At 38.5% G+C, this 14,813-nt stretch overlaps 1 protein-coding gene across 1 annotated transcript in view; it reads right to left on the reverse strand.

Annotated features, from left to right (window-relative positions):
* The window catches only part of brinp2 (bone morphogenetic protein/retinoic acid inducible neural-specific 2), a 343,506-nt gene that overhangs the window by 132,024 nt on the left and 196,669 nt on the right, over positions 1-14,813 (reverse strand). The window contains exons 3-4 of the mRNA XM_049598763.1: positions 9,067-9,257; positions 4,479-4,660 (exon numbers count right to left, since the gene is read on the reverse strand). Of these exons, the coding sequence (XP_049454720.1) occupies positions 4,479-4,660; positions 9,067-9,257 (373 nt within the window). The remainder of the gene's footprint in view (positions 1-4,478; positions 4,661-9,066; positions 9,258-14,813) is intronic.

Consider the following 14,813-nt stretch of genomic DNA (forward strand, 5'->3'; position numbering starts at 1 on the left):
TTATATTTTCATTCATCGTTTGTTTGCACAGAATGTCCTTTTTGATTTGTGCAGGCTAAGTTTCACTGACTTTGGCCCCGGTGGAACAGCGGTAGACAACAACAAAACTCAAACAGGCTGGATACCGTACATGCCAGCTTGCTAAACTTAAAATACATTTTTCTTTTTTTTCAGACTGTGTTGGGATGAAATGTTTTCACCTGACAGCAGCAGCATTTCAATTGCAATTGAAGTTGATTTCTTCCTCTCAGAGTCTCCTGAGCTTGAGCTGTGATAACTCTGTTTCTTTCTTCGTAGGCAGACGCTACCTCTAGGGTAGCTTCGTTTCTCTGCCTTATGTTATGCTGTTGCATCTAGCTTTTCCCCGTTTTAATGTTACTTTTACTAATGTCACAAAACTGCTAGAAATGTATGAGGTGGACGAATAGGATGACTTTCTACTCTTTAAAAGAGTCATTGGTGTGTCCTTGCTGCTGACAGCTGGTGTTACTCACACTCTGCAGCGGAGATGAGAAAAAGTAGAATGGCTATTGTAGAAATATCCCATCATGCATTTTAGAGCAATTCTTCCTTTCTTATGTCCTTTTCTCCACTTCCTGACAGGAGCACACCAAAATGGTGATATTGCAGGGTGACCTTGAAGGTTTTTTTTTGTTTTGTTTTTGTTTTTAAAAAACTAAATGAAACTAAATCAAGAACAGCAGTAGTCCCATGAAAATTTATCAGTTGACTACTGGATGATATGATATTAAAGCTGAATTTTCAAGATGCAGGAGCCACCTTTATTTTGTGCTTTATTTTATTAAAGTGTTCATTTGCATAGTGACGAACATGAATCAATGTCACATACCACAGCATTAAAAGTCCAAATTAATTTGCAATTTCTGTCCCTTAAGAGGTTTGAAATGCACAATACACCCAAAACAAACAGCCCATAAGAAATACAATAATACTGCACAAAAACTTTGAAAAAGTTTACTTTGGTTTTAAATGATCCTAATTATGATCCAGTCCTTAGGTTGCTCATTTCAGCTTCGTCTCACTCTCAGGGCTTCAAAATACTTGTGTGAAACGATAATTGATTGCATCAAACTACGCATTTGTTGCATGAAATGATAAATTGTCTCTAAGGACTCTGAAAGTTTGTTTTTGCAACCACTGTAACATGTTTCTCTAACTGTCAGTGGGAATCTAACAGAAGGCTGAGATATTTTACTTTCAAAACTTGTTCAGTGTATTGCCCATTAATCTTTAAATTTAACTTATTAACTTTTGACAAGGGCAAAGCCTTGCAGGAAAAGAAAACTAGTGGTGCATATTGGCAAACAAAATTGTAATTAATCAAATTACCACAAAGTAATTGCCGCACAGACAAACTGGGGCCACGGGGGGTCTGGGGCTTTGATCGGCTGGTAGGCCTAATCCAGCCTCCAGCAGTTTCTCACGCTTAGCATCACTGATGAGTGTGCTTAGGTGTAGGAAGAAGTGTGCGTCACGGTTACTATATCCCCCTTAACTTCGATGTCACACTGTACTGCCACACCCTGGAGTACAGTTGTAAACAAGGACAGATCCAAGGTGCTCAGAGTCCTGAGTAATATAAAAATGTTTTAATTTTACATGGCTGACATCAGTGTGTTTGGCCTGAAAGCATTTGTCAGGGTGTTGAAGTTAAACATGGACACTGAAGATGCACAAAGCATGACACAACAAGTATGTGGATAGAATATAAGAGGACAGAGTAAAAGTAAGTGCGTAATAATGCTGGATCCACCTTAAAGGTGCTTTATGAGACATCAGGAACTCTGTTTTTAGCCTCACTGTAGCCTGTGGCTCTAACTGCCTCTCTCTACACCGCGTTCACATGACATTTTTCCAAACAACTTTGTATGTCGGAGCTTCAGGACACTTGGATCACTACGGACGAGCAGTATGGAGATATTTTGTGGTTTCAATTATGTGTTTTTGGACGTTTGAATCTGGAGCGCCATAAGCCTGCATTAGGTGGAATTTTGTTGCTACCTCCTCTCTCCTTGGATCTACGCAAGTGTTGTGAGGACTCTAAAACTTCACCTGAGCCTCCATCGGCATGAGGGTGAGTAGCTAATGGGTGAATTTTCATGTTGGGTGCACTATGCCTTTAAGCGGTATTTGATGCACTGGGAGTGGGAACAGGCTGGAATGTTGCATACAGCTCCTTTACCTATTGGAGCTTTACTACTGGAATTATTTACAACTATTTTACATTCAGTAAACCTGGGACTTTTGGTGCCCTGGGGCAGTTGCCCTATTTGTAATGGTTTATTTCTAACTTAACTAGATTTATTATTATAACATCATAAGCATTTACTTTAAAGATATTTTTAAATATATTAAATATAATTTTCCACTGCGTTAAATGTCACTTGCCATACTGCATGTTTTGCAACTTTTGAATTCTACTTAAATCCCATCAACATCATACATAGTTCTGCATTACTCAGACCAAACTACAGTATCTGACAAATTGTGAGAAACTGACTGAGGGCATGCTGTTAAATAGGCATGAGCGGCAGTGTGCAGCTGAATTAGTACAAAGTGTATCTCACAAAATATCACTGGATGGATTGAAAACAGACTCACTGATGCGGAAAACAGATCTTAATGGTTGCCATTTATTTATTTACAATCATCGCCTTCTTTGCAAACGATAAGGGATTGTTTCAGTGCAACAGTCACTCATTAGCTTCTCCCCACAGACACAAATTGATCAAACTGAGTAAGATTTCACATCGTAATTAATTCAGGCTTAGCAGATAATGTGTTTCTGTGGCCTTATGCTGTGGCTGTTATGAGATGCAGCATTCATACTTCAGTAAGCAAGGAAATTCTAGTTTGCCACTTTTGCCTACATATCAAAGTAGTGGTTTAGTGAGATAAAGCTTGTCAATAAATATAAAAACTCGATTACTCTGAGTATGCATCTGTTTTTTCTATATTTCTTTATGGACTGCATACAGCACTGCAGTTAAGTTTGTCTAAACACTGTTTTCTCTCACATACCCTATAGCTACCATGTTATGAAAATGTGCTCCAAACCTTTTTTTTTTTTATTTTCAGTCATTAAATTTAAATTTCATGTTGTTATATTAATCAAACTTTTCTCTCCAGGTAAAAGCAATACGCGCTGAGTCCAAGTAGCCTTTGTGCTCTCTGTTTCTCATGTAGAATCATTCAAGGCTTTTATGGGAAAATACATTTTCAAGCAATCAAGTGCTTCAGTGTCCCTTTTTAAAGTGACTCTTGGCAACTAAAATGGTCAATCTCACCTCTGCACACTGTGCCGCATGCAGTGTTTTCAGCAACGGTACTTGGAAATGAGCCATCTTATTCAAGGTACACACAAAGTTGGCACCTAGCAATTACTCATTTCAATCATATTTGCTATTTAAGTTGAAGCATGAAGGCACAGTCCACCCACCCACACACCTGCTGTCATTGCATGAGAGCCAACAGATCTGTTCTGATGTGAAAAATGTTTTGCTTGGTTATGCTTTGCTTCCAGTCGTCAGGAGAGGGGGAAAAAAGAAGGATTTTAACAAGGTGAAACCAGGCACAGGAAATAATAGGATTTATTTTTCTGTGTTCTTTGAGTGGTTTCTCGACAAAACTGTTCCTCTTCGCAATTAATGATGAAAAGAGCTGAAGCCTGGTGGTAGATTTTGGGTAAATGACGACTGGCCATGTCAAGGCAAGTCGAGTGTTGAGTGCGCAGAGAAATAAATGAACCAATAAACTAACTCACGTGCTAAAAAAAGGTATTAAACCACTTCAAATTCTAGAGTCAGAACCACTTTATGCCAGAATCAAACAGCTCTTTACAGATGATAATTACTGGTTGTTTTTACCCTCATGTGATACAAGTACACACACACCTACAGGAGAGAACACACGGGACCTGTAACCCAGTCCAGATGGCATACAGTAGAGAACAGTATGCATAAATACACTTTTCCCACTGGGACTTTAAAGAAACTTGACATTTGCCTTGCTTTAGTGCCTCTGTGGGCTGCAGTGCATACACTGTGCTTTTAATCCAGGCTGCCATTTTTAAAAAATGTCCTCGCGAGTGCTCTCTCGTCTCTCCCCCAGTCTTTGAGCAATGATGCACCTTGAAAATAATCTTTAAAAAAGATTGTTTGTGTGCATACATTGAGAGCAAGCAGGGCTATTTGTTATAGGTGCAGCGCCGAGTCATATATCCAAAAGGGACAGTTTTATAGGAGTGTTAATGTTTGCATGTCTACCTTGATGGGTGGTTGTTTGTAGACCCGGGGAACTGCAAACACAAGTCTACATAAAGCAAATAAACAGTGTATTTGCACAGGTGCTATATGTTGAAGTAGACATTCTCCAGCATTGCTAGAAAGTCAAGAACACGTGTATGGATATGTGCTGCAAATAGGCTTAATCACTCGCTGGACGCATGGGTACAGTACCTTGATAGCAGAGGTGGCAATCTGGAGGTGGTGCAGTCGCCTTAGGGTGCTCTCTCGATCTGTGAAGTAGGAAGCGGCCAGCTGATGGAGCAGCTCCAGAGACACCACTGAGCTGTTGCTGTTACCCTCTGACTTCTTATTCAGCTTCTGCTTGTCCAGGAAAATGGTCAAAGACTCCTCTCCTGCAAGTCAATAATCAATCAATAAATTCAGTTAGTTTTATGTCACCTACATTACCTTATTGAAAAAAAATACATCTTTGTTAAAATATTCTTGAATGAAATATTGAGTCGTCTCTTTAAAGTGCTCAAGGGGAAATTAATAAAAGGGTCACTTCCACTGTAACAGTTCACCATGCCAGAACAGCAGGCAGATATTTTTTCTTGGAAAGAACTGAAGTGATATTCTGCTTCTGAATTTGACATTTCTTTGGCAGGCCTAAACTGTCTCACTGTGGTTTTGTGGTTTGCTGTGATGCAGATAATGTATCATTTGCTTTTGTGTCACTCACTTTGATCAGACAATTACAGAAGCATTAACAAAGTCATGCTACAGTAGGTTGCATGTTTCTGTGTCCTCTGATGGTGTTTATAACATGTTTGAGGATAACAAGGAGAATTTACAAGAGGGCTGTGGCCATTTTTATAATCTTCCTTGTGATATCAAGTAATGAAAACAAAGATACTGATTTTAAAGGCGATAATGCCTGCGTTTCCAAGCATTGCTGATCAATGCCAGTCACTCCTCCATTAGGCTACCCAAGTAGCTACTAACATTTCGAACTTTCTAAAAGCCAAAGCTGGCTCTGGAGTATTTACTGGAAATACTCCAAACGCCAACCCCCTGAATTATCCAACATGAACTCATCACTTGGTCTAGTTTCTCAGCAGCATTTGAAATTACATTGAAAATCACACTGAAAAGTCTGGCAAGAAGCTAGCATTTTAAAGTAGCTGTTTGATATATATATATATATATATATATATATATATATATATATATCTATATCTATATATAATTCTTTTTATTTTATTTTTTATTTTATTTTAGAGAAATTTTTTTTTAGAAATGTCAGCTCACAAAAGTGTCACATTCTGTAATGTTTTCCAAACATCCAGTAGTGCTCTCATTGTGCATTGTCCTGCTGACGTAGACTTGCGTTATTTTGGATACTTTCTGCGATATGTTCGCTTTGCTGCCTTAATACATGCACACACAAGCTTTATTGCTCACCTTGTCTCTGGAGGAGGGTCTTACGAGTCAAAACAACTTTGACTGGCACTTTTTCAACCAATTATTCAAGAGAGATCATGAAAAACTACCCAAAGACATGATGTTTGGACTATAGTGAACAATCGCCATGTTCTGAACAGGTGCTGTTACTGTTACTTTTTATGGTGTAAAAATATTATATTTTTCTTATCAAATATCATTGAACAGAGTATAATTGTTTTTTAAAAAGACTTAAGCTGGTTACTCTCCATTTTTTGACAGCGATCTGTCATGTCTGACAGAGTATCGTTACCTCGAAACTTGTAAAATTCATAATTTAGGGTACACCAATGTTAAAAAAGGTAAGACCTCAAACACTGTTTGACCATTTAAGATTTTATCTTTATATTTATTGAGCTTCATCAAGAATAAAATCACCCTGAAAATAGTATTTTGCCGGCAAAGACTCTCCCCTCCCCAAAGAGTTCTACCCTTTGCCAAATTGGTGCAGCTGCAGGCACACATTGGAAACTCACCCTGATTTCTCTTGAATGAACGAAGTAGATGCTTCTTGGATGGTTAAAAGATAAAAAAGGAGAAAAAATGATGACACTGAAATATATGATTTGTGTTACTCGTATTCGTTTTTGTATTTATTTTATGAATAGAAGTCAAATGGTCAAGTGTCTGGAATATCCTGACGTCCGAAAAACAGTGAGTCTATGTTAGCTCTTTGTCAATGTAGACAGGAATTAAGTATACAGAATATGAGGCATCGGTAATAGTAAACGAGCTTTGACATTGCCACAACCTCACCTTAGTCTGGAGAAAATATTCATATATAACTGTATCAGTTAGCTAACAGGTAGTTAGCTGGACATTTGTCAAAACCTAAAAAAGCAGGGGTGGAGGAGGTTATTTGATGTTGTTAAGCCTTTTTATTGACTGCACCTATACACCAAGTACTATACGTTTGCAAACTGCCACCCTCAAAGTGTCTTGCTTATCAGGCAAAGCACACCATTATCGATGAATGTTATATCATTGTGAGACAAGAGAAACCAAGACTTTAAGTAAGGCTCCCACACCTGCTTAAGCATCATATTCACTGACTTTTCAAGGACTTGCAGTTTCCTCCACTTTAAGGACCTGACATGGCATTGTTTGAATTTGTGCATTCAAATAAAAACCTGAGTGAAAATGCTAAAAATTAATAGAAAAATGTTTAGTTTTGCTTGAGGGAGGTAGAAAAGTTTGAGATTTGTTAAAAGGTAAATTCAACTACATGCAATTGAAACAGATTTAGTGAATAAGTTATGATGTATGCCTACAGTCATGACCTGTCGTCATTGCACAGGCCACTGCAAGCTCTCTTCTTTTGTCCCTGGATGGCTTTTAACACTCTATACACACAGGGCTGTTACAAGAACTCTTCCAAGAGCACATAGCTTTAATATTAAACGTTCAAACCTTCCTATTTCCATTGTCTGCTATGATACATATATTGTTTCCTTCATTTGAGGTTTGACTGGCTCTCTTATGTCATCTCGCTGCGTCCTCTTCTGCAGCGCCACCTACTACTTATCTCAATGATTCAGCTCCGAGCATTTAAATAATAATTTGTGGATGGAAACACTTATAAATTTGCATTTTCTTTTGCCGATTTTCTGAGTATTTGGTCAAAATTTGCATTACAATCGAATGGAAAGCCAACTAATGACAACACTGCACGAGACATGCAGACAGTGGAACGTAGCCTATTTACTAACTTTAAGTAAAAAAAATATATATATATATATTTTTTTAATTTTAAAATCAATTTCTAGCCTTGCAAATAATATATACATTCAACCACTTTCAATGATCCATGTTAATTCATCTATTTTCAAAATTGCAAAGCTTTGAAATCCATGTGTCCAGAATCTGAATTCACTGCTTAGTATAGATTGTCTGTGTTACGGGGAGCAGTCTAGTGAATAAAAGAAAGAGGAAGCGACTTGAGAGCACTGCCTCAAAAAAAAAGCAAAAAAAAAAAAAAGCTGAGAGTAAGTAAAACTAGCTAAATGATGACAAAATGACCAATGACAAAAATAATTATATATATATATAATAATAATTATTCTAAACATTAGTTATTATTACTAAGAATGTTTCATTGCTTCCCAAAATTACCAACAGTATTTTTTTCCAGTCCTCAAGTCAATTTATTCACTTCAAACCAGCAAAATAAACTTCACAGCTCAATGTAACCATGGTGGGTGAGACGGCTATAAAAAACAGGCAAGATTGTGATGGAAACAGGAGAACAAAAGAGAAAGAAAAATGAGATTGGGGATGTGTGCATTTGCTCAGACACAGTCTAATCAGTATGCAGACTGGCTCAGCCCATTTAGTTGAGGCTGTTAATTACATATAGAGTCTAACTATCAGTCTGCCACTGTATTCATCTCTGCTCTGTCTCCCACGCTGATGCTCCAGTGCATACATCCAGCGATAAGTGGCACTAAAGTTTGGTGCCTGGGGAGGCAAACCTAACATGTCAGTAAAATATCACAGGGATTGTTGGGAGAATGTGTGAGCGCAGGTCTTCTACTGTATGTAGTCAGTGTGGTAAAGGGCTGTAGCCAATGTGGCCCTGGTTTAGAAGATGTATGGGTAACACAGTCTTCAAATGATATCTCTTATATGTGAGTAAGTATCCCCTATGATCTTATACATTCACTGTTTATTATAGGGGTTGTCTGAAGTACCCTGGTCTTGTAAATCTATGATGCAATGAATGCTTAGACGCTAAGATGTTTATACTCACTATCAATTTTCCTCAAGTCCCTTTATAAAAAACAGCCAACTGTAAAAAATATACTCATATATCTGGGCTGCTACGAGGAGACCAGGATCAGCAGTGTATCAATATCATGAGGTCGTCACTTTGAACGTAACACAGGTCTCAGCCCTGTTTTGTGAGGCGCGCGATCGATACCGCTGGCGATTCTGCTTTGTGAGTTACTTCTCTCCTCGGCTATCGAGGGTAAAAAGAAATCCAATAAAAACAGACATACGCTGAGAAACGGGTCAATTTAATCCCTCTTCTGCTTTGTAAGGCTCTTGTAGCTGCACGCAATGTTCATCAGAGGGAAGGATGAGTGGAAAATTACTGAGGAAAACAACCTTGGCTGAAAGCTGCAGGTGCAAGGTGTTGTACTGTCGCTATTGCCTGACTTTTTTCATTAAAAAACAGCAGGTACATAGATCCTCTACTAACATAGGATATAACTCCCCTGAGACCGAAAATGAGTTGCTCCTCTATTTTTGGTGTATCCTCACATCTCCTAACCTGAGAATAAAGGCAAGTGTGTCACCTGCAGTCCTTCCTTACCTCCCAGGGTAGCGGAGACTAGGAAGTGGGTCCCGTACTTCTTGATGAGGTTTTCGTTGATTTGCTGCAGGGTTGGCCGTCGCCCCAGTAACCGCAGGTTGCGAAGGAACTCTGGCGCTAAGGGCAATGGAGCTTTGAGGAAATCTCTCTTCTCTGTTGCCAGGCTGTTCACCTTCCAGTGACTGAACTCCCTGAAATTATGAATACATTAAAAGGTGAATACACACTTAGTTCAAATCTCATTTAAGAGGGAGAGTTTAACATCGCATACAGACACATTCACACTCAAAGGAGACTGAAAAGGTTGTTCAGTAAGATGGTATGGAAATGAGGTATAGGTGCTACATATAGCCTGCATTACAATCCAGGTGATAGTGATTCAAATTGTCACGAATGTATGACCATATTTCCCATATACCCAGTTGATTTTTGCAATGAAATTAATCTGGCCATTCATTCGTTTCCCATCTAGAAACAATTAAATACACTTTTGTTCCCTTTTAGCCACATATATGCGTCTCTGTTTGCTGCAATCTGTCTTGGTTTTACATGCAAATTTGGGTTGACCCAACTCAAGCCCAGCGGGGGTTGGTAATGCACCTGGAGCCTATGAGGTAACTTCCAAAAACATCTGGAAAAGAACAATGTCGGAACCCATCAGCTACCCATCAGGGAGGAGCCAATACTTTTGGGGGTTCTGGTGTAGCCAGTGGATATGCGGGCCAAGATTTCCTCTTTTGTGCACTGGTCATTGTTCACAATTTGATTAGCAACTTGAGACAGATCCAGACAGCATTTTGGCTAATCTCTGTAAACAGATATTTGCATATGAATGCAGATAAATAAGAAAAAAGCCAATGAAAAGCTAAATCGTCATCAGATGTTAGCCGATGGGTTTCAGAATTGCATTTCAGTCAGTGTGTTCTGCCTCTATTGTTCTCCACACAGCAACTAAAGCCAAACATAGTGAATACTACTTGGGCTACAATTAGACTACAAAAAGAACGGAGAACACATTGGATACCAAAATCTTGTCCCATTGCCTATAGACTCTGCATTCATTATGCAGATATCTGTTTCTAAAGATTAGAAGAATAACTTTTACAATTAAGCAGTTTAGCTAGGTAGCTAACAACTACACATTAACACATGAATGACTTGTCTAGATGGAATACATGGACTACCAGCTAACTAACGAGATATCCAGCTTATGAAGTGGCTCAAACTAAATGGCATCAGTGTTGCCTCTTTCTGCTTTTACAATAAAGAGTCAAAGCCTTGGCTCCGTTTGTGCTGTAAATACAGCGCCCTCCTCCCCTTTTGCACTGGAAAACAATCCAATACTTTTTCCCACCAAATCTGGCCCAGTTGCTCAGATATAAATGGAACGTAAAGGCCTGTAGAGGCTGTTAGTGTTCTCAGGGGCGGTCTTGTTTGTTCACATTTATTTCAATGCCTTTGAAAAAACTAATGCAGTAATGATTAATTGATGTTTAGCTGTTGCCAGTGGGACTTACATAAGCACTCAAGTTTAGATTTGATTCCTTCCTTATGCCGGTGATATGCCTGCTACTAATATTTAGGACCTTTTAAATGAGTCAACTCCTGTCCAGGGTGTAGCCCACCTCTCGCTCAATGTCAGCTAGGATAGGTTCCAGCCCCCCATGACCCTGAATCAGATGAGTGGTTTGGGATAATGAATGAATGAACTGATGAATAAATTACTCAGAGCTATCAAACATGATAATCAAAATGCCGCATTAGACTAAATTCAAGCTAAAAGCTTTTAAAAACTGCACATAACCACATTTTTATATATATATAAAAATGGTGTATTACTATGCATTTTGTGAAGGTGTCACTTGTACCAGCAAACCCACAAAGAATTACCACCCACTGCATTTCCCCTCAGCTCTACAGAGCATTTTAATGTCTTTCAGCTTGTTTTGGTTCTCAGCCTGCAACTGCATTATTTTGATCCAGTTATTACAGGTCTCATCAACTGTTTCAAGTAGCAGCAGAAAGCCATTTTCAGCAGTAAAAGCTCTTGGACATGCACTCTACACTACATATGGCCTATACCAAACGACAGAAAGACAAAGTTGGCAAATAGCTAACTAACATAAAGGGGCACTTAGTGCTAAAATGACGAATATTTTTCTCAGGAGTGGGTGGTGGAGATTAAAATAGCAATCAAAGACAAGTGGAAGAAATGATAATGTTGCTCTATGTTTGCTGCGCAATATGTGCACGATGTGTAAATAGGCTGTTTGCCAACACACTTGTCAAATATGTCAGTGTTATGTTTACAGCTTGTTATGCTGCCTCAGGTATGAGACAGGCAACACAATATTGATCAATTGCTCAATATAGTATGCAAAAACAAAAGAAAAATGCATCACATCTATTGGTGAACAAAACTGATAAACTCATGGTTTTCACCAAAAAGCTATGTATTGGTCCAACCCCAATGTTGAAGGGGTTAACCATAATGTACACACCCACATGGTATTTGAATAAACACAGAATTAGAGAGAGAAAGGGCTACAAGACTTGGAAAGGGAAAAGTACAACACTTTAAAATGCTGCCATAATTGTTATTAAATAATATTATTCATTCATTCATTTTTCGTAACTGCTTATCCTGTTAGGGGTCGCGGGGGGCTGGGGCCTATCCCAGCTGACATTGGGTGTAAACATGTTCTAGTAGTCAATGTCTCATGTGCAGTAGCAAAGACCTAATTTTAATTCAGCTGGTCAACAGAACACAGTGACAAAGAGAGAGATGGAAAATTCATCCATTTCAAGTAGCTGATAATCATTTCATCACTTCACTCCTGCCACAGCGGAACCCCAAGGTATGTGAAGATTATGCAAATACTGGCAGAAAAGTACAGATCCACCTCATCTGCATAAATTTACTGGCAAAACAAGAGGCGTTGAATATTAGCACATTATGTATGCGTTCTCTCTGAACAAAATACCAGCAGTGACACAGTGTTTTCCCATGAGTACTTCCTCACACGCACACGCAGGAACATACACACGGGGAGGTGCATATACTGTATCATTGTCTCAGTTTCTCACTGGCTGCTCTTACAGGGCCTTCCGCGGTCAATAGTTTACTATTACCGACAACACGATACTGTAATTATGCTGTTGACAGCATTACGACAACACTAGGGTGCACACAATGGGCCAAGTCCCTTAATAATACACAATAGATATACATAGGGTCATACAGATGGCACCACTGTAAAGACAGCAATGGGCTGTAATTAGTTTGTAGTTGCTGTGTTGCATATTCGTCTTCAAAGGGAAGCTCAGATTTGTAACCATTTAGCACAAACCATGACAAAGCTTTCCTCAGAAGGAATGGCCCCGGGAGCATATGGTCAAACTAGTGCTTCATTAGGAGGTTCATTCTCACATAATGCACCAATTAATGTCTGTAGCCTGGCCACAGTCACAGTGCAATTTGTACAAGCTATCATTAACTCTGGCCGCATTGTTTTTTCATGACAGCAGGGCAACTGAGGGAAAGTGAGTCTGAGGGCAGGGTTTGGAGCTGCAAGCAAAATGTGTAAAAAGATAATTAGACTGACGACACAAGAGGAGCTGGAGCAACCTTTGCTTTCTCAACGCCTATCTGTTTTCTCTTCTACAGCATGTGGCCATTAGTTTATTCATGTAATCTCGCATACTGTGCATATCAACTTATTTTTTTTTATCAGCAAGGGAAAAAAAGAGTGTTGACCAGGACCAATGCTGAAAAGATGAAAAGAGTGCTATGATTTCAAAGTGGTAATACCACTATGTTTATACATTCTGTAACTGTAAGTCCTGCATTCAACATTTTACAGTATATATATTAACAGCAAACTATACTTACAGTATTAATGGCTAAAGTGGGCCTCGTCTTGAGGAAAAGAGCAGAATTCTCATTAATTACCTTATTGGACTGTTATTGTTCTAACAGCATATAAGGCACTAACACATAAGCGTAATTTAATGTTGTAACGGTCTAGGCGGAAATGCTATAAATGTTTTATGTTCTGCTGGATTATATATCATTGGATGATCATACAGTTTCTGTGTCTTCTGAAATCTGAAAAGCTGTAAAATAAAAGTAAAATTTAAATACACACAGGCCATCAAAGTCTAGCATTTGTAATAATACTACTAATAATAACTTACAGTACCTTTGAAAACAGAGTTTACAAAGTGGTTAAATAAGTAAAGCAAAAGCAGAAACGAGATACTCAGAGGGCAATATAACAACAGAGAGCCAAACAGTCCTACCATGCACAAGTGAGACAAGGCAGAGTGTAGATAAAGGTAAAACAAGAGGACAAAAATGCAAAATGTTAATATAAATAAATACAAGTAAAAAGACCAGAAACATCACCCAAAAGCAGGTCTCTAAAGATGGGTTTTAGTGGAAGTGATTTAAAAGAAGTCACTGATTCTGTGAGCCTTATCTCCTCAGGCAGGTCGTTCCAAAGCCGAGGGGCCCTGATGGCAAAAGGACGGTCACCTTTAGATTTAAGCCTAGACTTTGAAACAGCCAGAAGGGCCCCAACCGAGGATCTGAGGCTGCACACTGGCTCATATTGTGTCAACATTTCTGCTATGTAGCTTTAGGCCAGTGGCTCCCAACTGGTGGGTCGTGGTCCAAAAGTAGGTCATTCTGAATGGAGTTTGTAAAAAAAAAAATACAAGCTTTAAAAGTAATCAATAAAATGTTAAAAACAATTTTAAAATGAACAGACCCAGGTTTAGGGTGATGTGATGTGGGCCATTAGTAGTTCAAGAGACTGAGGTCCACTAACAGCATTTAGGGTTTTTTTTGTTTGTTTTTATAAAATTATAATTGTTTTGCCCTTGTTGTATATTCATGCCTGCATGTATTCATTTGAATGTGACTACCTTACAGATATTGTGAACAAATTGAAAGTGGACATTTTTGGGAAGGATGATCACTGATCGAAATACATAATAACTACTGCAAAACAATTCAGCAAAATATGGAATCCTTTGGCAGAATTATTAGAAAATGACAACATCCCACCATCATAAATACACACACAACATCTATTGCTTGTCAACCCATTCTGGAAGAGGGATCCCTCCTCAGCTGCTCTTCCTGAGGTTTTTTATACTTTTTCCCCGTTAAAGAGTTTTTGGGGAGTTTGTGAGGATGTCGTATGTTGTAAAGCCCTCTGAGGCAAATTGTGATTTGTGATATTGGGTTACATAAATACAATTGAATTGGATGAATGAATGTTATCACTACTGCTGTTTGTTGTTTTTATTTATTTCATATTGATCTTAACATTCACTTAACTGCCCATTTTGACATAAAAATGATTTGTATGTCAAAACTTAAAACTATTTTTTTCCCTTTAGGCGTAGTATGAGCATTTCATGTCTTTTATTTTCCTTTGTAAAAAATCTTGCTATTGACCCATGTTTCATTTTGTCTTACAAAAACAGAACAATAAAAAGTATCACACACACACACACACACACACACACACACACTTCTGTGTGTGCAAGTGCACATTCCTAGATTACTCTGTAACATGAACGGCTTAATTCTACTGTTTACCTGGTCATCACTGTGACGGACGATAAAATGATTGACTTTGTGATAACTTTGTGATAAAACCCTGCCTCAGAGCATTATAAACTGCTGTGCAGTATTTTGCTGTTTGATAAGCCTTCACACTCATGGATCTGTTTCT

The sequence above is a fragment of the Epinephelus fuscoguttatus genome, linkage group LG15 (assembly GCF_011397635.1).
Source record: "Epinephelus fuscoguttatus linkage group LG15, E.fuscoguttatus.final_Chr_v1".
In the NCBI taxonomy this organism is placed as follows: domain Eukaryota; kingdom Metazoa; phylum Chordata; class Actinopteri; order Perciformes; family Serranidae; genus Epinephelus; species Epinephelus fuscoguttatus.